This window comes from Bombyx mori, chromosome 23, assembly GCF_030269925.1.
Source record: "Bombyx mori chromosome 23, ASM3026992v2".
Taxonomy (NCBI): Eukaryota; Metazoa; Arthropoda; class Insecta; order Lepidoptera; family Bombycidae; genus Bombyx; species Bombyx mori.
In genome coordinates, this window is record NC_085129.1 from 16022535 (window position 1) to 16044949 (window position 22415).

The 22415-nt window shown below is 42.1% G+C and overlaps 1 protein-coding gene across 5 annotated transcripts in view; it reads left to right on the forward strand.

The window, feature by feature from the left end:
* LOC101737509 (GTPase-activating protein CdGAPr) overlaps window positions 1–22415 on the forward strand; it is a 53450-nt gene that overhangs the window by 17878 nt on the left and 13157 nt on the right. For 2 of the 5 annotated variants that reach the window (XM_062675311.1, XM_038019172.2), the window contains 12 exons: window positions 18077–18177; window positions 19037–19113; window positions 19448–19545; window positions 19621–19759; window positions 19838–19955; window positions 20196–20377; window positions 20640–20731; window positions 20885–20942; window positions 21211–21337; window positions 21414–21592; window positions 21665–21860; window positions 22234–22365. In XM_062675311.1, coding sequence (XP_062531295.1) covers window positions 18098–18177; window positions 19037–19113; window positions 19448–19545; window positions 19621–19759; window positions 19838–19955; window positions 20196–20377; window positions 20640–20731; window positions 20885–20942; window positions 21211–21337; window positions 21414–21592; window positions 21665–21860; window positions 22234–22365 — 1478 coding nt within the window. In that variant the 5' untranslated portion in view covers window positions 18077–18097. Of the gene's footprint in view, window positions 1–12096; window positions 12841–18076; window positions 18178–19036; window positions 19114–19447; window positions 19546–19620; window positions 19760–19837; window positions 19956–20195; window positions 20378–20639; window positions 20732–20884; window positions 20943–21210; window positions 21338–21413; window positions 21593–21664; window positions 21861–22233; window positions 22366–22415 lie in introns of those variants that run through there. The other 3 variants (XM_038019169.2, XM_038019171.1, XM_062675312.1) reach the window with 3 other exon arrangements.

The window sequence follows — 22415 nt, forward strand, 5'->3', positions numbered from 1 at the left end:
ACGTAAATATGGCTACTCGGATTCATCCAAAAAGTGAATTGTGATTTTAGTATATTCCGGCCATTTTATAGAGACCATTGCTGTAGATTAATTTAAGATGGCCGAAGGGTCAATCTACCTTGGGAATAGTGAAATTAATAAAACAAACTTTTTACAACGCTCGTACAAGTAAGGAGAAAAGAAAACATGAACATCAGCGAGACGCGCACGTTAAATCTCTTCAGGAAATAGACTATATAGTGTGATCGTCGGTCTACCTGATCTTACGTATGATTTTTATATTTTTTACTGGTGGTAGGACCTCTTGTGAGTCCGTACGGGTAGGTACCACCACCCCGCCTATTTTAGCCGTGAAAAAATAATGCGTTTCGGCTTGAAGGGTGGGGCAGCCGTTGTAACTATACTTGAGACCTTAGAACTTATATTTCAAGGTGGATGGCGCATTTACTTTGTAGATGTCTATGGGCTCCAGTAACCATTTAACACCAGGTGGGCTGTGAGCTCGTCCACCCATGTAAGCAATAAAAAAAACAAGGGCAGAACAACAACATTCGGACCGTCGGTCTACTGAGTAACTTCACCCACTCGGTAGAAGATCTTCCCTCTGTCGTTACCTCCCAAATTAGTTTTATTTAACCGCTACCGTTTCATATTAAAAAGTAAAGTTAGCTGAGTTTCTCCCCGGATCTTCTGAGCGGGTCGCGATTTCGATCCGATAATAAAGGCATTCGCGAAGCAGTTGCTCTTGAGCTGTAAGGTCTCCTTTGGAGGCGCTTGGGCAGCTGTTAGCAAATATCACCCCTCCTGACCGAGCCTTTGCTCGCCCACCTGTCTTGGTGAGACTGGAAAGGCTACCGGGCCACCAGTAATCCTTCTGTCATAAAAAAATAAATAAAAGGTTAAGTTCAATAGAAGGTGACTAAAGAACTACTGAAGATAGTATTTGTATTGTTCGCAGTCACGCAACGCGCTGTTTCGCTCCGTCAGTTAGACGTATTGAATCATAGAGTAACTTTATGATGCCAATGATAATCGCTGGGCTGTAAAAACACGGATGAATTGTTTGATTCTGCTTTGAAGCGAAGGAAAGAAAAGATCGATTTTATTTCAAAAATTAATTTGAGGTAGTTATTTAAAAAAAAACCCTTATGTTTTATTTGAATTTAATTAATTACAGACGTACAGGCAACTGTCTTATAACACGATACTTGACAACACGGTAACGGGATTTTCGTTTAAAATTATAAAAAAAAATATATTATACACTATGAGCACACAAAATAGCCGAAACTGTTCTGCTTATTCTTATCTTATCTTATACCTTTAAACGAGCAATTCTTGTATATTAATAAATATGTATATAATCTGAATCTCGGAAACAGCTCCAACGATTTTCATAAAATTTAGCATACAGGGGATTTCGGGGGCGATAAATCGATCTAGCTACGATTAATTTTCAGAAAATGTTGTTTTATTCGTGTTTTCAATAATCAACTCTTCCCGACATCTATTGGCGAATAATAATACTATTTTTCTTAATTGAGGGCAACTAACCGCTTTAAAAACACAACAAGATGGCGTTATCAAAAAAAAAACCGAGCAAAGCTCGGTCATCTAGTGTCAATATGATTTAAGAAAAAGCAAGAAAAGTTACTCTTCCTTTTGTTGTGGCTTCTAGTCTTATAAAACACGGTTTCACACAACGCGGGACTTGTAGGAACGTATCTACCGCGTTAAATATGGGAGGGCTGCGAGGGATATCTGTATTCCCATTTTGAAAAGTTCTGAATACCTGAATTCTGTTCCCAGGTTTCCTGAGTGGTAGAACTGTGCTCTGAGACGTCGGTGATGGCGCTTTTTTGAGCGGTTGAGGCCTACACTTTTACATAAATTACATATTTCGTTTTGATTAAATTTGTTTTGAAATTATGTCAAGCCGAGATTTGTGAATATCACACATTAAATAAACTGTTGCTTTAGTATTGGAAAAATAAAAAACATGCTCGTTTCGTGTCGTTTAATTAAAGTTTTACGTTTCAAAATATGCATTTCCAAAAATAAAGTATTTTGTTTAAAAAAACAAAACAAAAATAGCGCAGATAAAATATATTGCAAGTGCTGCTATATTTATAAGCGCGCTCTCCCGAAAAATTCAGGCAAATTTTACTCTTACTCGGAGTTTGTTGCACTCTTAATGACGATTATTTGTGCCAATTTATTTTTCGTAAAGCTTGATATCCAATTTCTAAAAGCCGCCCGTAAAATTGAAGTCATCTTTAAATATTTACCGTTTCTTTTTTCTTGGAGTAACTAGCACAGATTTGTTAAAAATTTAGGATTTATCTGTGATTTGATGATGATAACCGATTTGTAAAATTTACGGAAACCGGTTTGTATTCGTAGGAAACATTATGGCTTACTTACGTTGAATTTTGTTCCACTTTTAAAATACTTTAATTAAATTTGAACGGTACTTTTGAAATGCATGGATTGCTGTTCTACAAACGTTACTAACCTAGTAAAGGTGGGAGATGCATAAGTTTGAAATCATCATGGACTATAGGATAAGGTACCTTTTTTTTTTTTCTCGGGTACAGAGCCGAACCTCCTACGAGGTCCCCGCGCAAAAGGGGCGCGCGGGGTATGTGAGACTTTACGATCTGCATGGTGTTGTGAGCAGACCGCGGATAAGGCACCTGGTGTACGTATAATGTACGTATGAGCGATGCGACCGTGTTGGTGTTGAAATCCCACAGACACGTACCAATTTTTACAATGAAATACGCACAAATTAATTGTAATTTGGGTAATCACTATATAACACTTAACACTAGGTGGGCCGTGAGCTCTTTCCCCCCTTCTAAACAATAAAAAGAGGTGGTATGCATTATACCGCAATAATTCTCTCCCATAAATTCCTCGCGACAGAAGTCCTAAGAGATTGATAAGTAACATAAATATAAGACTACTAAGGGGGGAGGGGTCATGGGAAAACAATGTGATAACTCGGGGGATCCGAGGTCACAACGGCTCCTCAATGATGACACTCAATTATCTTGTAAGATCCTCAAATCTGATATTTCTTTAAAGCATATACTGGCAGGAAGTATTTTGAGCTCGCACGTGTAGGTACCACCACCCTGCCTATTTCTGCTGCGAAGCAGTTATCCGTTTCGGTTTGAAGGATGGGGCAGCCGTTGTGCTGTTAACGCTGAGACTTTAGGTCTCATGTCTCAAGGTAGGTGGTGGCAGCATTTACGTTTTAGATGTCTATGGACCAAGGTAACCACTTAACACCATGTGGACCATGAGCTCGTACACCCATCTGAGTAATAAGATAATAATAAAACACTTACTTTTTACTTGCAACTTACCCGATACAAGAAGCTTCGACAGTCGATTTTGTTAAAACAACCCAGCTCGGCCTAGTTCAGTGCCGAAGGGAACGTAAATTCATTACATTCATTATTGCATTACATAAAAACACATCCTCGCGACTGTGTCACGTTGGTCGACATCTGGTGAAGGAGGACATTCTGCCGACATGTGTGTGCGTCATGCGATCAGCGATCTTCAATCGTGTGGAATACTGGGGATCGTGTTACGATTTTTGGAAACTTTATACGCTATAAAGGCATCAAGGCTTTGCATGAATGTTGTATATACTGGTATCAGTAGAGAAACAAGAGCTCAATGAAAGTTTGGGATGAGATGAGATCAGATCAATGGTACTATTACTCCTTGAGCTGTTAGGTCTCTTTTGGAGGCACTCAGGCAGCTGTCAGCAAATCCCAACCTGGCTGAGCCTTTGCTCACTCACCTGTCCTGGTGAAACTGGAAAAACCTCCGGGCCACCAGTAATCTTTTCTTTATAAAAAAGTTACTATTATGTTGTCAACGGAAATGTACACATTCGTCAAGTTCCGTTATTGTTGTCAATTAGAGATGGAAGACGCTGACAATCAGGTTTTTTTTTATTACACTTGCAGGCAGACGAGCATACGGCCCACCTGGTGGTGAGCGGTTACCGTCGCCCATGGACCTCTGCAATGCCAGGGGCAGAGCCAAGCCGCTGCCTACCGCCATAGGTCATGTGGGCCATAGCCGTAAATTTTAAAGGGGGATGGTTTCTACATGGAGTTGGTTGGTACCTGGAGACCAAAGATGCCAACATGAAGTCCTAGAGCGCGAACTATACTCGTGGTTCAGTGGGATCATGTATACATCTGATGCGATAGGTAGTTCCACTCTTAACTAACCTATATGGTTTAGCATTACCTGTTTTGCGTTCGTTGCGTGTAGAGTGACTGCGATTTTTAATGATTTGTAGATCAGGTACTCGGTTTTATATTGGTAATATAACGGAGGTCTAATTAAAATGAATAAATAAAACTAAGCGCAGGAAGTCGAAACCTGTTAGGTGCCACACCTCGGAATCTAAGACAGGAAATGTCAAAAAAATTCCCTAGAAATGTCTTAATATATGTAATTATAATTTTAATGTTTGTGGCCCAGAATCGAGCATGCCCCCCAATCTTCGAATCACCGGTCTGACGGGTACTCCGACATCCACCGAATATTTGCTGATCATAGAACACGTATAGATATGTTAGACATACACACTACAAGTGTCCAGTGCGAACAGCATCGAGATTGGATCAAGTGGATCCATCAACAAACTCGAGCATGCCCTACCATCAGAAATAAATAATTGCGTTTTTTTTATCTATCTTCATATAGATAGCTAAAAAGATTTTCAATTCTGGCCACACCCATAACGCCACCAGTGTGCTTAGTGCGAGTTTTTTAACGTTCTCCATAGCGTAAAAGTTAACTCAAATTTGTATGCAGTAGCAATGTTTGCCGACGTTTGCCGCTAGGGGCGCAGTTTGAGTTAACTTTTACGCTATCGAGAACGTTAAAAAAGTCGCACTAAACAAACACAGTATGTGTAAAATAGTTTATCGTACGATACGTTAATAGTTTATTCATTCGACAATGAGTAGTAGTTCTCTGAATGAATAAATTAATAGATTAACATAACTAGTTGTGTACTAGGACCACTAATCATTGAAGCGAGATCTTTATATTGTTTCGTAACTAACATGCATATTATTCAAACGAGTTTCTAGTTGTAGAAGTATATTATTCTATTATTTATTTATATTTTACACGTATCGGTCGATGAGCAATTTTGGAATACAAAATGTTGTATTAAATAAATGCTGTACCTAGAATTGACGTAGTTATATTTGAATTTGATCAAATTGAAATTAATCTAATGATTATTTCGTCGTGGCCTAAAGAATAAGACGGCCGGTGTACTGATATCGAGCGATGCAACTGTGCCGGTGTTCCAATCCCGCCGGCGGGTACCAATTTTTGTAATGAAATACGTACTTAACAAATGTTCACGATTGACTTCCACGGTGAAGGAATAATATTATAATTTGCGTAATTACTGGTAGGTATCACCTCCGCCCTGCCTATTTCCGGCGCCAAGCAGTAATCCTTTTCGGTTTGAAGGGCGGGGCGGCATTAACGTTGTTGATTTCTATGGATTTCAGTAACCATATAATACGAGGTGCGCCGTGAGCTCTTCCACACGTTTAGCAATAAAAACAAAAACATACGTGGGATTTTGACTCGTTCGCGGAATGGACTTTAAAAAAAAGGAAAAAATGAGTGTGAAATAGAACCAACCGTTCTGTGCACGACAGTCGACACGTGCCCAATATCGAACTCATAACCTGTCGTACTTAAGACATAACAAGCTATAGTAAGTATTGTCAAAAAAAGTGTGACCATTAAAAAAAACTGTACTCCCACAATTGGTTAACTCCGGTTACTAGCAACCGGATATGATGTCACTAGCTCCTTCCATTGCATGTGGTCGAGTTAATTCTCTTTTTGTAAGTTCATAATTAATCCCTATGCGTAGTTTTATTTGCTGAGTATCAATAAGAAACGTTCCATGGTGTTCCAACAGCAACCACAAAGTTTCAATTGTGTTGGATAAAAGACGGGGAAATAAATACATGCAACTTAAATAATCAAGATGGAAGTATTTCAACTTATTTATTCTTCAATTAATTCTACTAGTTTACTGTTTTAACCCTACAACAGAAAATATAGACAGTAGAACTTCATACCCATATATTCTGTTTTATAATTTTGTAATATTTTCGTCATCGAAATTCGTAGATCAGAGAAATTATTGGTGGTAGGACCTTTTGTGAGCCTGCGTGGGTAGGTACCACCACCCTGCCTATTTCTGCCGTGAAGCAGTAATGCGTTTCGGTTTGAAGGGTGGGGCAGCCGTTGTAACTATACTTGAGACCTTAGAACTCTTATCTCAGGGTGGGTGACGACATTTGCGTAGTAGATGTCTATGGGCTCCGGTATTCACTTATCATCCGGTATGAATTGTCCTTACAAAATATCTATCAAACAAATAAAATTAAAATTTTCTTATGAAAAATGAAACCATTCCATCAGTATTTCCTTATGACGTTGTTACGTTCAACTATCGTCAGTAAACCGACTTTTTTTTTATGGCTTAGATGGTTGGACGAGCTCACAGCCCATCTGGTGTTACGTGGTTACTGGAGCCCATAGACATCCACAACGTAAATGCGCCACCCACCTTGAGATATAAGTTCTAAGGTCTCAAGTATAGTTACAACGGCTGCCCCACCCTTCAAACCGAAACGCATTACTGCTTCACGGCCGAAATAGGCAGGGTGGGGGTACCCACCCGCGCGGACTCACAAGAGGTCCTACCACCAGTAATTACGCAAATTATAATTTTGCGGGTTTGATTTTACAGACCATACAGACAACCGATATTTTTTTATACTATAATCTCTTGCTGGGTTGATGTTCATTTCATAACAAATTCCTTTACTGTGAAGGGTGTTCGTAAATATCTGCTAAGTAGGACCTACCTGCCTGTTGGATGTGAACCCTGGCATAGCATCATCGCTTAATACGGGAACACACCGGGATCTTTAACCTTAATGCCGCGAAAACTTCCAAAGATCTACTACGTGTTATATTACGTGTTACATATACTTCTGATCCATTTTTATATTAGGATTAATGTTTGTCCTCTCGGTTTTTATTGAGCACCGGTTGTGACTCAGTCAGTTTGTGTTAAGGAATGCGGTGTGTGCTATAAATGTCCCATGATTAATAAATCTAAACGGAAAAAAAAAACTATTTGTTACTCTTTATTTATAAATCAAATGATTATTTCAATTTTTTTTGTTTTTTTTTATTGCAACGCCAAAGGGAATTGTTTCTAAGCATCTTTACTCAGGATTTAATCAAAATGTTGTGGTTTTTTTTTCGTTCTCCTCAAAAGCCGTTGTTGAAGTATTGATTGAATTAAAATAATGAGTACCCTGTCGTTTAAACAGGATGACAGCTCAATCGGTAGCAACATCAAACTCTGCCAGTAATACCCCGACCCGATTTAAAGTCGTCGTGGCCTAAGGGATAAGAGGTCCGGTGCATTCGTATCTAGCGATGCACCGGTGTTCGAATCCCAGGCGGGTACCAATTTTTCTAATGAAATACGTGCTCAACAAATGTTCACGATTGACTTCCACGGTGAAGGAATAACGTCGTGTAATAAAAACCAAACCCGTAAAATGATAATTTGCGTAATTACTGGTGGCAAGACCTCTTGTGAGTCCGCGCAGGTAGGTACCACTATTCTGCCTATTTCTGCCGTGAGCTGATGTGACTATGCTGAGACCTTAGGACTTATATCTCAAGGTGGGTGGCGAATTTACGTCGTAGATGTCTATGGGCTCCAGTAACCACTTAACACCAGGTGGGCCGTGAGCTCGTCCACCGAACTAATAAATAAAAAAAAGTTCGCCACTTCAGAGATTGCGACGGACGGTTACTTTGTCATAATAAAAAACTCATATCATGCTTCTAGTCATCTAGTAGTAAAAAAATTCAGCGTAAAAAGCACAGTCAAATGAAACAGTACAATAGCAGTAATATAAAGCGGGTTCTAGGTAAAAGTCACGGTTGGAGGTCGCGTGGCGTCACTAAACCGGTATCGCTACGTACGTAGGTACGCGAATGTCGCCGACGTAGTGTGGGGGTTCGGTTGGGATCCTACAACACACATCGTTCCCGACTCGCTTATATTTGTAGCGGAAAATTTGTATCTTCCTGTTTCAAGGGTATTACTTTATTTAGGTTTGTGACTCTTTTCATGCAGCTCATTGAGTGCTCCTTGACTGTAGCTGACAGCTCTGCTGTGATATATCTCTATAGTTGTTCCGATATCTTCACTTGGACTCATGTTTTCCTCTGGGCTGTAAGTTAGGATAACCCCTATTCGACAACATTATGCTTATGTTCCTACATGTACAGGGTGTTAAGTTACTGATATCGAAACTCACAATAGAGTAATAGACTTTTTGAATTTAAACGATAAGCCGCGTTTAGCTCTTATTTAAACTAATTTGAATTGCATATAAAACTCGGAATATAAAGTATAAGCGCGAAAGGCATCCATCAACTGTTTTCGCTTCGGATTTACGAAACATGAACTTCCTCAGATGGCCAATAGTTATGCTTTATGATTATTATATTATACCTTAATGCCTCTGTAAACGGGTAACTTATGTAACAGAAGATATCGTAGGATCAAGACTGCGTGCAAAAGCATGCTCTCAATTCAAATGCACGTAACTTAAAGTTTACACGAGATCCTGTGGTCCTGTTAACCAAAGTATTGTAATTGTCCACAGTAATAATTGTTTAAGACATTGATTGCTAGTAGTGAAAACACCGTAAGTCGACAAAACTCAAATTAACTTCTAATGCATCAGATTTGAATTTAATGTCAAAGTGTTCCTTACAGTAAATAACAGCAGTAATTGCTGAAGTACATAGTAATTATATCTTTAAAAGAACTTATTGAAATAAACTACTTTGCAATATTAAATGGCTTGTTGAGGAAGCTGGTAGAATTTGATTTAAATAATTTTAGCAACGGCTTAATAATTTAAATAAATAAAAAAATACAAAAGTGGGTAGGAACGATCGACACAGAATATTAAATCTAAGACAAGTGAACGCTGCGCGTGCTGCTAGCAAAAGTGATCCGAGGTGGCGTGATGTCCCCGCTGGTCGGTCGGTTGCCCCTCCAGATGACGAGTTGCCCCTCCAGATGACGTCACGAGTCCACGTGAGTGCTCGTCGTCAATGGCTCCGCCCATAGACTTTGACTTAAGAGGGAGTCGCCTCTAATAATAATATATTTTAGGATATTGACGCGGTTATGAACCGAGTCGACATTTTCATATTTACCTGCATCTACTTAATTAATTATAATGAACTTCCTTCTAATTTTATTTCTGTAGATAGACGAGCTAAGTATATACATACACACATATGCCTATAGACATCACCAATCTCTATTACATTGGTAAAACATTGACTTACTCTGCGTATTGACTGTCAGTTATTCAGTTCCTACTGCCATAATCTAGATTATGTAAGTCACGTTTGTAGCTCTTCTAACATATGCCTGCCCGTAATAAGTTAATACACGAAAATGTATATTTCTCTAGCTGACTACACCATAAGCAACTTTCACCGTCGCTTGAAACCCCCTGTAACGAGTTAATAGAAACTACAGACTTCCACCATAGCAATATGATGTTACGTCACTCGTGAAAATTAGAATCGACGCTGTTCGACCAGACGAGCCAGGGAAACGGAAATTGCGTCGGTTTCGCTATAGTCTATGTTCAGATTACGTTGAGATTGATTAGTAATTAGTTTATGAGGGTTTTCCGATTAAATTGCAGATTTGGCTTGTTGACTGTTGGTATATTTGCTGGTGATTTATGAGCTATTATTTCGTAAATTAGGTTTTTTAGTTTTTGTTTGAATATAAATCATTTTTACTAATTTAATTTAAATAAACATGCACATACAAGGAAATGAGATCGATACTTGAGGTAAGCGCGGCCAGCGTGGCATTGGAGTCCAGAAACTTTAGGCGTACCCTGATATATCAGCCCTGAGTATCTGTTAAAACCGGATCTTACAATTTAACTGGAAAATACGATTACTTTGATACAGGTCATTATGTGGTCGGAGAAGATCTATAACGTAAATACAGCCACATGTACGGAGGCATAGGAGTCATTTCCATCACAGCAACGTAATATGAAGATTCAAAACTATTACGACTAACATAATTATAACTACTGTCCATAAAATGACGGTGAAAGTGGTAATAGATCGAGGAGACTGATGTCATTCTAAGTTATTGCTCCAGTACCAGTACCGGACGGACGATTATAATGCTGGCCAGTAAACTATAACACGAACAAAGCGATGTTATAGCTGATTGCTAGGTCGATACGATTATACCGGGCGTCAGTATTCCTTTAGGCCGCGTAGTCAATCCTCAATACGATAATAATATGTTAAGTACATACGGCTTCGGAAGAATGAAATCGCCAAAAGAAATACAACTAAATAGATTAATCATAATGTAAAGTTCAGAGTTCGCCGGAGACGTTTGCCGTGGATATGTGAAGGGTAAGTTGTGTAGAAAACAGTCTGTATTAGATCGTACATTGCATGCTCGCACCTGTTCGACAAGGCCCCAACGAGCGCCCGAAGGAAGCCCGCACGCACATTGTGTTGAAAACAGACGCGGTTGCGGCCCGCAGTAGTAAGTGGTCGCCATCATGCATGGTCACCAACAAAGCTAGAAACATAAAACACGAGTTTTGACTTCTTTCATTTGACTCTAAAAGTCGTCGTGGCCTAATAGATAAGACGTCTGGTGCTTACGTGTTGAGGCGATGCACCGATGTTCGAATTTCAGGCGGGTACCAATTTTTCTAATGAAATATGTACCCAACAATTGTTAACGATTGACTTCCACGGTGAAGGAATAACATCGTGTAATAAAAATGAAACCCGCAAAATTTTAATTTGCGTAAATACTGGTGGTAGGGCCTCTTGTGAGTCCGCACGGGTAGGTACCACCACCCCGCCTATTTCTGCCGTGAAGCAATAATGCGTTTCGGTTTGAAGGGCAGGGCAGCCGTTGTAACTATACTGAGACCTTAGAACTTATATCTCAAGGTGAGTGGCGCATTTACGTTGTAGATATCTATGGGCTCCAGTAACCACTTAACATCAGGTGGGGTGTGAGCTCGTCCACTCATCTAAGCAACAAAAAAAAAACATACAGAAGAGGGCCGTTTGGGTTGTCTATAATCCCATTCTCTGGGATCGTTTGGAACCTCTGGGTTGTGGAGGGACTTCAGTTCTGTCTGTATTTTGTACGGTATGTTCCACGGGGAGTGCTCTGAGAAATTGTCTGAGATGATCCCATCATCTCGATTTTACCATTGCACTGCCCGCCACCGGAGTTGATTTTATCCATACTACCTGGAGCCCTGGAGCCACTGCGTTCATCCACAGTGCGTTTCCACAAATCTTTTCTGCCACGTACCATTCGGCTTTGGAATGAGCTCCTCTCCACGGTGCTTCCCGAGCACTATAACATGTCCTACTTCAAACGAGGCTTGTGGAGCGTACTTAACGGTAGGCAGCGCCTTGGCTCGGCCCCTAATATTGCTGAAGTCCATGGGTGACGGTAACCACTCATCATCAGGTGGACCGTATGCCCGTCTGCTTGCAGGGGCAATAAAAAAAACTTGGTTGGACATAGGAACCTGTGTGCTTAGTGCGAGTTTTTTAACGTTCTCGATTGGGTAAAAGCTCTCTATAAGTTTAGTTAATCGTCAGTCATATACGGACAAACAGAAAGAATTGAATAATTTAAAAATCTTTTTCGGCATTTCACTACCATATAAATATTACTTTAAAAAATCACAATAGCATTATTCTTATTTCTGTCACATTAGCGTTTTGGACAAAATTCTTAATCATAATAAAACACAATGAAGCTCGAACAAAAGAAAACGCCCACGTTAATATACAATGAAATTGACATTTACGACACAAAAAAATGTCTTAGGTTCCCGCGACATTCAGGTGAATTGTGTTGTGAACTCTGGCAACATCGCATCGACCGCAGTCGGGCCGGCTCTGCGGGGGGAAGTGCTCTTGAATTATGATTGCTGTTGGATATTTTGCCATAATTTAATTAGAAATACCTCTTGTTGAATTAAAACATTTTTAAAATATGTGTAGCGAAAAAAGCAGTTTTATATGATTATTTATTCAGTAATCTCAAAGTGGGTTCGCGACTTTTGTTACATTGAAAAAATATTTCTATTTTTGTTTTGCATGTAGCTACTTATTTTATTTTTCGTTTCGTAAATGAACTGGAGTTCTTAACCTTTTTGTTTATTTTTTTAAGTGCAATTCAGTGTAGCGTGAAGATTTTTCGTTGTCAAAAGATTGAGAAATATTGTTAACTTTCTAAACGTCTAAAACTGTGCCAGTGCAATAGTTTGTGGATCTGTTTCGTTTCCGAGTGGTGTGGTATCGTTGTGCCAAAAACAATTTACACACAATTGTTTATATTCCGTTGTAGTGAACGACATTTTCAAGAAAAAGAACTAGAAATCAAGTGCACACTGCAGACCTGCATATCATTTTTGAAAAAAGAGTTTTTTATCTTTTTTTATTAAATGATAATTTGGCTAAGGTATCTCATGTACACACAACACAAGACATCAGATGTTAGTGCTTCGCAACTTAAAAAAGCATCAACATCATGAGAAGAGTCTTCGGGGTCTGCTCAGATGGGTGGCTACTCTGTGGACAGAATGTGAGGAGCTAGTCTTACGAGGCTGTCTCTAGATGTTGTCTGTATGTTGTTTGTTTTTCTTTACCTACCTATTTTATTTTATTAATTTTTCCCTACCTTGTTTTTTCACTAATTTTGACAAAGCATTTTGACATTGAGAAGTAAAATATTCAAAAAATCTGAACACATTGCCTTAATAAAATAAAGACTGTTATTATAAAATTATAAGGATCAAAAAGATCAATGCCCCTTTTAAACTATTAGTATAAAAATATCAAACAACAAAATCATCAGTTTTAGGTTTGTGCACTGAACCCAATAATAAAAAATGGTTGGTTTGAATAAGTATTAGAGAATATAATAAAATGCATAAGTTTAATGCTGTAATCATAACATATGTCAAAAGATATTAGAAACTGCATGCATCTGTGAACTGAAAAAAGAATTACCATTTTAATTTTGCATGTTTTTGTGTGCATGTTTCATATGTTGTAGATTAAAATGATTGTGTGTTTGATATCCATGATACTGAAGGAAATACATAATTTGAAACGTTTGCAGCTTTTTGTAGTCACACAAAACTGTGAAATGTTCATAATTTGTATACCTATATGAATAACATAAAAATGATGTTCTGTAGACTGTTTTTTCCTGTTTAAGGTTTTAGCCAGATATCTTTGATCCACAGAAAGGCAAAGGTTAACAGTAAAGAAAACAGTACTTATTGTAAGCAGTTTTTTTATCTAACTGTAAATATTGGCATGTAAGTGAGAGAATCTCGTCATTTCTAATTTGTAGAGTAAACGTAAACTGACCGAGTAACACTAGAATGTTATGTGATATTTTCTTTCTCATAACATAGTGTCAGTAGATGTCTCGCTGGTGGGAGCAAAGCCTTTACCAAAGCTTATAGATATCTATCTATATATTAATACATGAAAACTTTTTACGAAAATTGCACAGACTGAGGAGTATGAAATTTCCCACACTTGAGTCGTCTATTATCAAAGGTGACAATCTGTGCATTTCGACAAAAAAATGTTATTGATATGTCAATAGAGATTGATTTGAATATAATCGTCTCCTTCAAAGAATACGGTTCAAAACCTGCATTAAATAAAGGTTAATACTTAACCTGTTATTTATCTAAGATGTCGTTCAGAAGAGTTTTGTGACTGCCAATGGAATACAAAGTCAATAATTCGTTTTTCTGATTTACCAATAATTGTCCAAAAGTCACATTGCCGGCTTTGATAATAGTCGACTCACTTATAGAGAATATAGAAAAGGAGTGCAAATGTAATTATTTTTTTAGGAAAAAATAAATTATTTTTTTTTAGGAAAAGTAAATTAAATCATTAAAAAAACATTACACACACTACCATATATTTGACATCTTTAATATTACTTATTTATAGTGTAGTCTTGGCGAAATCTGTCATTAAAGAAGTATTTGACAATAGAACCATAATAATGTTTAAACTTATAATATCAATTAATTATAGTCGAATTTTGTCTACTGGCGGACCACTACTCATTGAAGACATCTTGTCTGCTTGTATAATTGGATATCACCATACAATATCGTGGAGCAATTGTTGCATTTAAGTTTGTATGGTAGTACAGTCATTATGCAATAGAGTGGAGACTGAGATTGAGAGACAGTGTTATCTAAACTAGACCACTATTACGTAAGATCCTGACCATTTTCATATTGGTATACACGGTGGAACCAGCTGTGCGTGCCGTCCAAACGAAGCGGCCGGCTCCACGACTAGCGTCTATTAATAAAATTACAATAAAACGTTCATCATCCATTTTAAATCGGTCTCCTTCGAATCCAAATTCGAAATCGCGATCCCGTGATTGAAAAACTCTATTGATGCCGCAAAGCCGTACCGTCCGTTGTAATTAAGAATAGTGTCGCCATCACACTATCAATTATTGACTCGTAATTATTAACAACCAAAATTTGATTGTTCATAAACGTCTATCGCGGATGTGGCGCTACTGAGAGCGGGTAGCGGTCGCTTGTGGTTTAATGTGAATAGCGACGAATATATTATTGAGTGAGCGGTGTTCTTATGAATCATTAACTAACCAAAGTGAAACATTTACCTGTTCAATTGAGAATGTCAATTATGTTTTTAGATGAAAGCAACGCTTTTAGCTGATGGTAGGACCTCTTGTGAGTCCGCACGGGTAGGTATTTCTGCCGTGAAGCAGTAATGCGTTTCGATTTGAAGGGTGGAGCAGCCGCTGTAACTATACTTGAGACCTTAGAGCTTATATCTCAAGGTGGGTGGTACATTTACGTTGTAAATATCTATGGGCTCCAGTAACCGCTTAACACCAAGTGGGCTGTGAGCTCGTCCACCCATTTAACCAATAAAAAAAAGCCGTGTTCTTATTTCGATATAAATGTTATATCGATCTCATACCTCAACATTCACATCATTTATGTTATGGATTCTCGCAGCCTAACATACATAATAATATGTAGGTCGTGAACTCATCTCTCATACAAGCTAATAAAAAACTCAAAATTTTCTGTTTTGACCCTATGGTAGAGGTCCATCTAGTTCTATGCGACTATCGGACATAGAGGTCGCCCATGGACATCACGTGATGACCGCCCGCCAATTTGGCGCGAGAGGACCACTTTCTGCCCATAAAAAGTAACAAGCGATCTCAACTGTCTTGACATAATATGTATTGTTTCATTCGGCGAAATTTCCAATACTTACTTGAACCTAAACTTCATAAAAATATGTTGTATTTTTTATTATTAACCGCTACCCGCTACACGCTCAGCTACACGCTCATCTACACGCTCGCCTTATAACCGAGCATTTAGTTCGTGAATCGTAGAAAGAACGCAATTAACCTATATATTTTTTTTCTCAACATGTAGATTTATTAGTACATAAAATGTTATGCAGCTTATACAGAGATGTTTGTAATGAAAATAACGGTTTTCTAAGAAATACAGAGTGGAGTACCTCGATATAAGTAGAAGTGCAATAAATACTTACTAGTTGTTTTATTAAGTTTATTACTGGTGGTAGGACCTCTTGTGAGTCCGCACGGGTAGGTACCACCACCCCGCTTATTTCTGCCGTGAAGCAGTAATGCGTTTCGGTTTGAAGGGTGGGGCAGCCGTTGTGACTATACTGAGACCTTAGAACTTATATCTCAAGGTGTGTGGCGCATTTACGTTGTAGATGTCTATGGGCTTCAGTAACCACTTAACACCAGGTGGGCTGTGAGCTCGTCCACGCGCCTAATCAATAAAAAAAAAAAATTTATGTAAAAAACATGTTTAAAGCCAATGTTCACACATTACACTGGAGCATTGATATTTTGTGTTAAATTGCGTGCGATTCAAGGGTTTTTTTTATTGCCCATGTAGGCAGACGAGCATACGGCCCACCTGATGGTGAGTGGTTACCGTCGCCCATGGACTTCAGCAATGCCAGGGGCAGAGCCAAGCCGCTGCCCACCGCTTAATACTCTCCACAAGCCTCGTTTGAAGAAGGACATGTTATAGCGGTCGGGAAACATCGAAGGTCTAAGAGATTTCTTGCATAGTGTATCACCACTACCAGTAGTACTTTTAATTTGAGTTACCGATGCCTTATTTCTTGTATATTATTTTGTGTGTACTGCATACTTTCGAATGGATAGGAATTTGGGTTTCAGTGTACTTAGTTTGCTTACGTTTGCCGCTAGAGGCGCTGTCCCAACTGCATACAAATTTGAGTTAACTTTTACGCGATCGAGAACGTTATAAAACTCGCACTAAGCACACAGGGTAGAGTGTCTGATGCGAGAGCTCGCGGACTTGAGACGGTGTGCGTGTTACGTGCGCAGCGTAATATTGGGAGCAGATTAATTAATGTTTGGTTGTGTTACGCGGTTCGTTATTTATGTAAGAACACGAAAGGCGATTTTACTTAATCTTCTACCTCTGCGACCCGAAGTGATGCTCCTAAATGAGATTTGTTGACTCCCTTTAGCGTCCCCTCATATGAGAGGCTTGAAGTTTTCAGAAAAGCCTGTCTTTTAATTAACATGAATTTGCCGTGTACTTATTCTGAGGCAGGTAATATTTAAACGCAGGATCAACACATTGAGCTAGGCAAGGCAAAAGGTTCCGAGAACTAGAAATTCGCTAGTTTATTTTTTTTTAAAAAGAAAGCATTGAGAACCTTTCATTTCAACAACGCTGTATTTACAGTCTGTGACCTCAATTATATATTATGTATTCGTGCGTGATGTTTTTGCTAATGATGGCAGACTTTCCTTTCCTTCAGGAATTCTTCTCAAGTCCGTTTTGAAGCGAAGCACGTTAAGACTAGACGTATTTCTGTGTGTATTTCGTCAGTTTAATTAATAAAACGTACATTCTAATGTATACGGGGTTTGTTGTTCGATATTGGATAGCGGAATCCAAAAAAAGAAATGTGTGACAAGAACTGATATGTATTCCTTCGAAGCCGACTGTTATCCGATTTGTTATGAACAATAAAGAAACTAAACACGTAATTATGACGTCAGAATATGATATAACGTAATGCAATTGTTGTACACATTTATTTGTTGAAGAGACCTTCGTTAGTTAATAAATTGGCTAACTGGTGAGAGATATTTTATTGGTGTCAGGGCGTCCTGAGAGCCTGCTCGGGTGGGTACAGCCATCCTGCGCGTTGAATTTACGGGTTAATTTGTAAAGGAGACTTGAATCTCATGTCTGAAGGCGCTTATTCTTGACAATAGTAGCTACTGATAGTATTCATTGTAACCGTACGCGTCGAACTCGGCAAAGAGTTCGAAGTGCAACCTAATCCATACATCAGCCCGCTGAGTTTCTCGCCGGATCTTCTCAGCGGGTCGCGATACCGATCCGGTAGTAGATTCGTGAAGCAGCTACTCTTCAGCTATCAAGTCTCCATCGGAGGCACTTGGAAACTGTTAGTAAATCCCACCCCTCCTGGCTGAGCCTTTGCTCGCCCACCTGTCCTGGTGAACCTGGAAACGCGTTCGGGCAACCATATAATAAAAAAAGCTACTGATCAAACTGAAAGCTGTCAGTTGATTTCCAAACCGGCGAGAGAATTGTACAGATACGTATTTTGACATTGCCTATTTACTTACGTATAGATTTTTAACCTTATCAAAAAAAACACTGATTTAGGTTTTAGACACGTTCATCTTTCCTAGTACATCAACTGCCAGGTGTATAATGTTTGTAAATTTAAGTATATAATAATTAATTTTGATCATTTTACGTTTCAGGGCTCGCCCCACGGTTCGGTGATGTCCTGTCAGTCCCTTGCAACCAGGGCCTTCGTGGATTCCGAAAAGGACGCCATGACGCAGTGCGCGACCTTCCACAGGTATGCCCTCCGAGTCAGCGACTGGATGTTGCCGACTGACAGCACACAAGTTACGTCACGTGCGGTTTCGTGAAGGCCTGTATCTGCGACCTTACGAATGATAAATTCTTCCATTCGCGAGGGATATGCTGGTGGTCAAATCTTGAAATACACACCTAACACGTCTGTAATTAAGATGAAAACCACATAGATGTGTAATCGATTGGCGTTCTTACTGTGGGCAGGGGTAGGTGCCACTGCAATGCCAGAGCGGTGGGACAGATGTTTCATGCATTGAGACTCCGTAACTCTTGAGAAGTCCATAGAATTTAGTAACTCTTTTATCCTATGAGACCTTACAAATTGTGATTGGTGGGTAGTATATATAAAAATGGATTTCAAATGTGACCGGCCAAAGAATTAAATGCAATATTATTAAACAATGTTATGCTTAAGTTTAATGGGTAGCTGACGCAACTAGCAACGGGGTATTTCGGACCAGGACACAGCTGACGTAGTGTCGCCAATTACGAAAACCTGGGCGTTCCCAGAGCGACCGCGGGAACCCCCCTACTCTGACCGGATTCTGACCCCGGGCGAACTTGGATGTCGGGTGAGAGAGTGCAAGGGGAGTCATTTCGATGAGCAGGGCCCTAAGACATAATCAGGCCCACGGTCTGCTCCCAACATCTGCAGACTGTCAAGTCCTACCTCGTGTGAGGTGCAGCTCTTTTCCCGCAAATAAAAGGTGTTGCAAGCGGTCCGCATGTGTCCCGGACATTTCTGATTTATATGAGCTACGTGGAGCTCTGGCACAAGCTCGCCCGGGCCTCATCCCACGTAGAAGGGAAGTACACGTGATCGACATCATCTGTTCCAGGTCGGTGCGATTCAGTTCAGATTCCCGAAGCTCGACGCGGCACACGGCAGACCTAGAATGCAAGAGAGAAAACTCTGGTAATCAATAATTTATTTTAATTTTTCGCATGTAAGTAGGCATCATCTTGAATTTATTTTTCCGCCGTTATTCGACAAGCCACACAGACGGCACTACCCGGACACCGTCCTAGAATCAGGATCCTGGCATCCTCCCATCCTTGACAGGGAGGCCGTCGTATCAACTCGCGCGTTGATCGGCGAGGATTAGTATTAATTCTTTGAAAATCGTGAGAACCTTGGAAACCGAACCGTAATAGTTTTGATAATGAAATATTTTTGCTGTATTAATTTCTGACTGATTGACCCCGGGTCTGTTGTACGTCACTAAGCCCTTTTTCGCCTCTGTCGCCAGGTTCCACGTCGCTGACGGCGCTGGCCCCGACGCCCGTCTCGCAGGGCAGCATGAGCCAGTCCGCGCCGGCCGCTGCCAACACCTTCGACCTCGAGTCGGTAAGTCTGCGGCGCCGCGGGAGTCGCCTCTCTCTCGCGCCGCGGTACCGACCCTCAGATGTGTGTGCGTTCCAGCCGACGGGCGGGGGCGGCGCCTGCCGGTTCCCGAAGCTGGAGGAGTGCGCGCATTTCCACTACGAGCGGGTCGCGCTGGGCGGCCTGGCGCTGCTGGCGCTGCCGGGCGACGAGCGGGCCGCGGACTCCGGCGACGAAGGTCAGCCCCCACCGCACCAGCTGCAGCGGCGGCGTCGGATCCGGCAGAACGGAACTCATCTGTGTGTCTTGTTGCCAGGATGGATCTGCATACAAGTCCGCTCGCACGTCAGCTCCCCTCAGGAGTCTGAGGGTCGACAGTGGACCCTCATGAGGAACAGGGACAACTTGCTACAGTTGGACGACTTACTACACAGGTAAGTTGCAGCCGACCGGCGCGAGGCTACAGCGTGCAGGAGGCGGGAGGGGAATACCTCAGTTGTCATTAAGGAGACAGTTGAGTTGGTGCTGGTTAAAAATCACCCTTCGAAACAGGGTTCTACTGACGCGCCAGGTCAAAGTCTCTTGCGTGGCGTATGAGCTGTACATATTGTTGCTTTACTAAATATAAAAGTATTATGCCGCCCGCGCCCCCTCACCGCCCCCCCTGTCGCCAGGTGCATCTACGACCGCAAAGTGTCCGGGCTGCCCAACCTGACGGAAAAGCTGTCGGGCCCGCTGCCCCCGGAGGAGGAATACCATCGGCTGATAGCTGACTACCTGCACCACCTGTCCATCATAGCCGACGACTCCATCAACTGCGGGCCCGTGCTTTACTGGATGCAGATGGACAATAAGGGTGTGTTAGAAAAACCTTAGGTTTAACAAAAATAGCATAACATACGACTACTCGCGTTCTTCACCACGAGTCTGAGCCCGGCATAGCGCAGAGGTCCTGTCGGGCCAGGAGGCCGCCACACCGACCCACAACCTACGACATGAATTAAGAAAAATTTAGGAACAAAATTAATATCTGTTATTAGATTAACAAGAAGCGTTGCTTTTGCTGGTGAATAGTGTTTCATGATGCGCTTGTGACATTAGTATCGCCCGTCCCGCAGGTCAGCGGCTGCTGGTCGCCAACGAGGACTCCAGCTCCATCAACACCCCGGCCGTGGCCGCCGCCTACTCCGTCAGGAAGTACGTTTCGCAGGTACGCCCCCCTCACACGCGGTCCCCCGCGCCCCTCCCCTCGCGGCGGGCTCGTCCGACCTGCTTAATTAGTAAAACAAACAAGATAGAACATGTACGAGGTGCAGGGATGAAGTGAGAGTGTAAACACCAACGCAGATTTTACTTGTTCCAGGCTCGAGATGAAATCAGCTTTGAAGTTGGCGACATGATATCCATCATCGACATGCCAGGTGATCATCCCACTCTTACTCTTAGTGCTACGGAAGGACTCATGCTCTAATTACTCCTGCTGCGGAGTGGTTACCGGGAAGACCAGATTGCGAGAGTGGTGACTGTCGGAGCAGTGGCTCCCTTACACTCGCATCATAGTGTGTGACGGCAAAATCAAGATTGTGCTAAATAGTATTCTCATTTTTTCCCTGTCAACTAAAAATGAAAAAATTATGAAATTACCTGTAATATCTGTAGTTATGCATAGTCGGTGCGTCGCTGTCCCAGGTCCGCAGGAATCGGTGTGGTGGCGCGGGAAGCGCGGGTTCCGGGTCGGCTTCTTCCCGCGCGCCTGCGTCGCTGTCATCGGGGACAAGGTGCCGCGCCACATGACGCAGCCGCCCCCCATCGTCGGGTATGTAGCGCCACGGGAGGGACGGAGGGGGGACCGCCCCCGCCCTCCCGCCACAATGTAACGTGTCCGTCCCCAGCTCGGTTGCTATGGCGCCCATCAAGCCGGTACTCCGAAAGCACGGGAAGCTCATATCGCTTTTCCGGAGCTTCATACTGTCCCGACCCTCGCGCCGCAGCCTCAAGCAGCAAGGCATCCTGAAGGAGCGGGTGTTCGGCTGCGACCTCGGGGAGCACCTGCTGAACTGCGGACACGACGGTGAGTGTGCCGCGCCGCAGCCGCCGCCGCGATAAGCGCTCGGCCGCCACCACAGCGCGCCTCGTGTTGCAGTACCCGTGGTGCTGGTGGAGTGCGCCGAGGCCATCGAGAGCGCAGGTGCAGTGGACGGCGTGTACCGGCTGTCGGGCGGCGCCGGCCTCACGCAGCGCCTGCGGGACGCCTTCGACGCGGGCCGGCCCCCCGACCTGCGCCCCGCCGCCGCCACCGACCCGCACGCCGTGCCCAGCCTGCTCAAGATGTACTTCAGGTACGCCCCACTAGTGACAACACACTGCTGCACTATCGATACTTTGAATAACAAGAGTCGTCGTGGTCCCCGGTCCCACAGTGACCGCTACCGAACAAACTGACTCACTGGCATCACGACGTGAGGTCGACTCACCACATTTACACGCGAGGTCGAAGTCTCCTGTTCCATCATCAAACCGGAACGCATTACTGCTCCGCGACAGAAATAAGCAGGATTTAGGAGTCTCCGTGCGAGCGCACCTTCCCCCTCCTTACCAGTATATGTGAGATGATCAATAAAATAATTAAAGCTTAAACATGACGGTAGTCAGTTCACTACTCTCTGAAGTAATCTCCCCTGCAGACCCCCTGATCAGCGGCTTGCCCTACAGGGAACTGCCCAACCCGCTGTGCACGTACCAGCTGTACGAGAGCTTCGTGCGCGCCGTGCAGCAGCCGGACGAGGCGAGCAGGCTGGCCGCCGTGCGTGACACCGTGGTCAAGCTGCCGCCGCCGCACTTCCGGTGAGCGCCCGCCTCCCCTCGCTGCGCTGTGAGGAGTGGGGGCGGGTCGT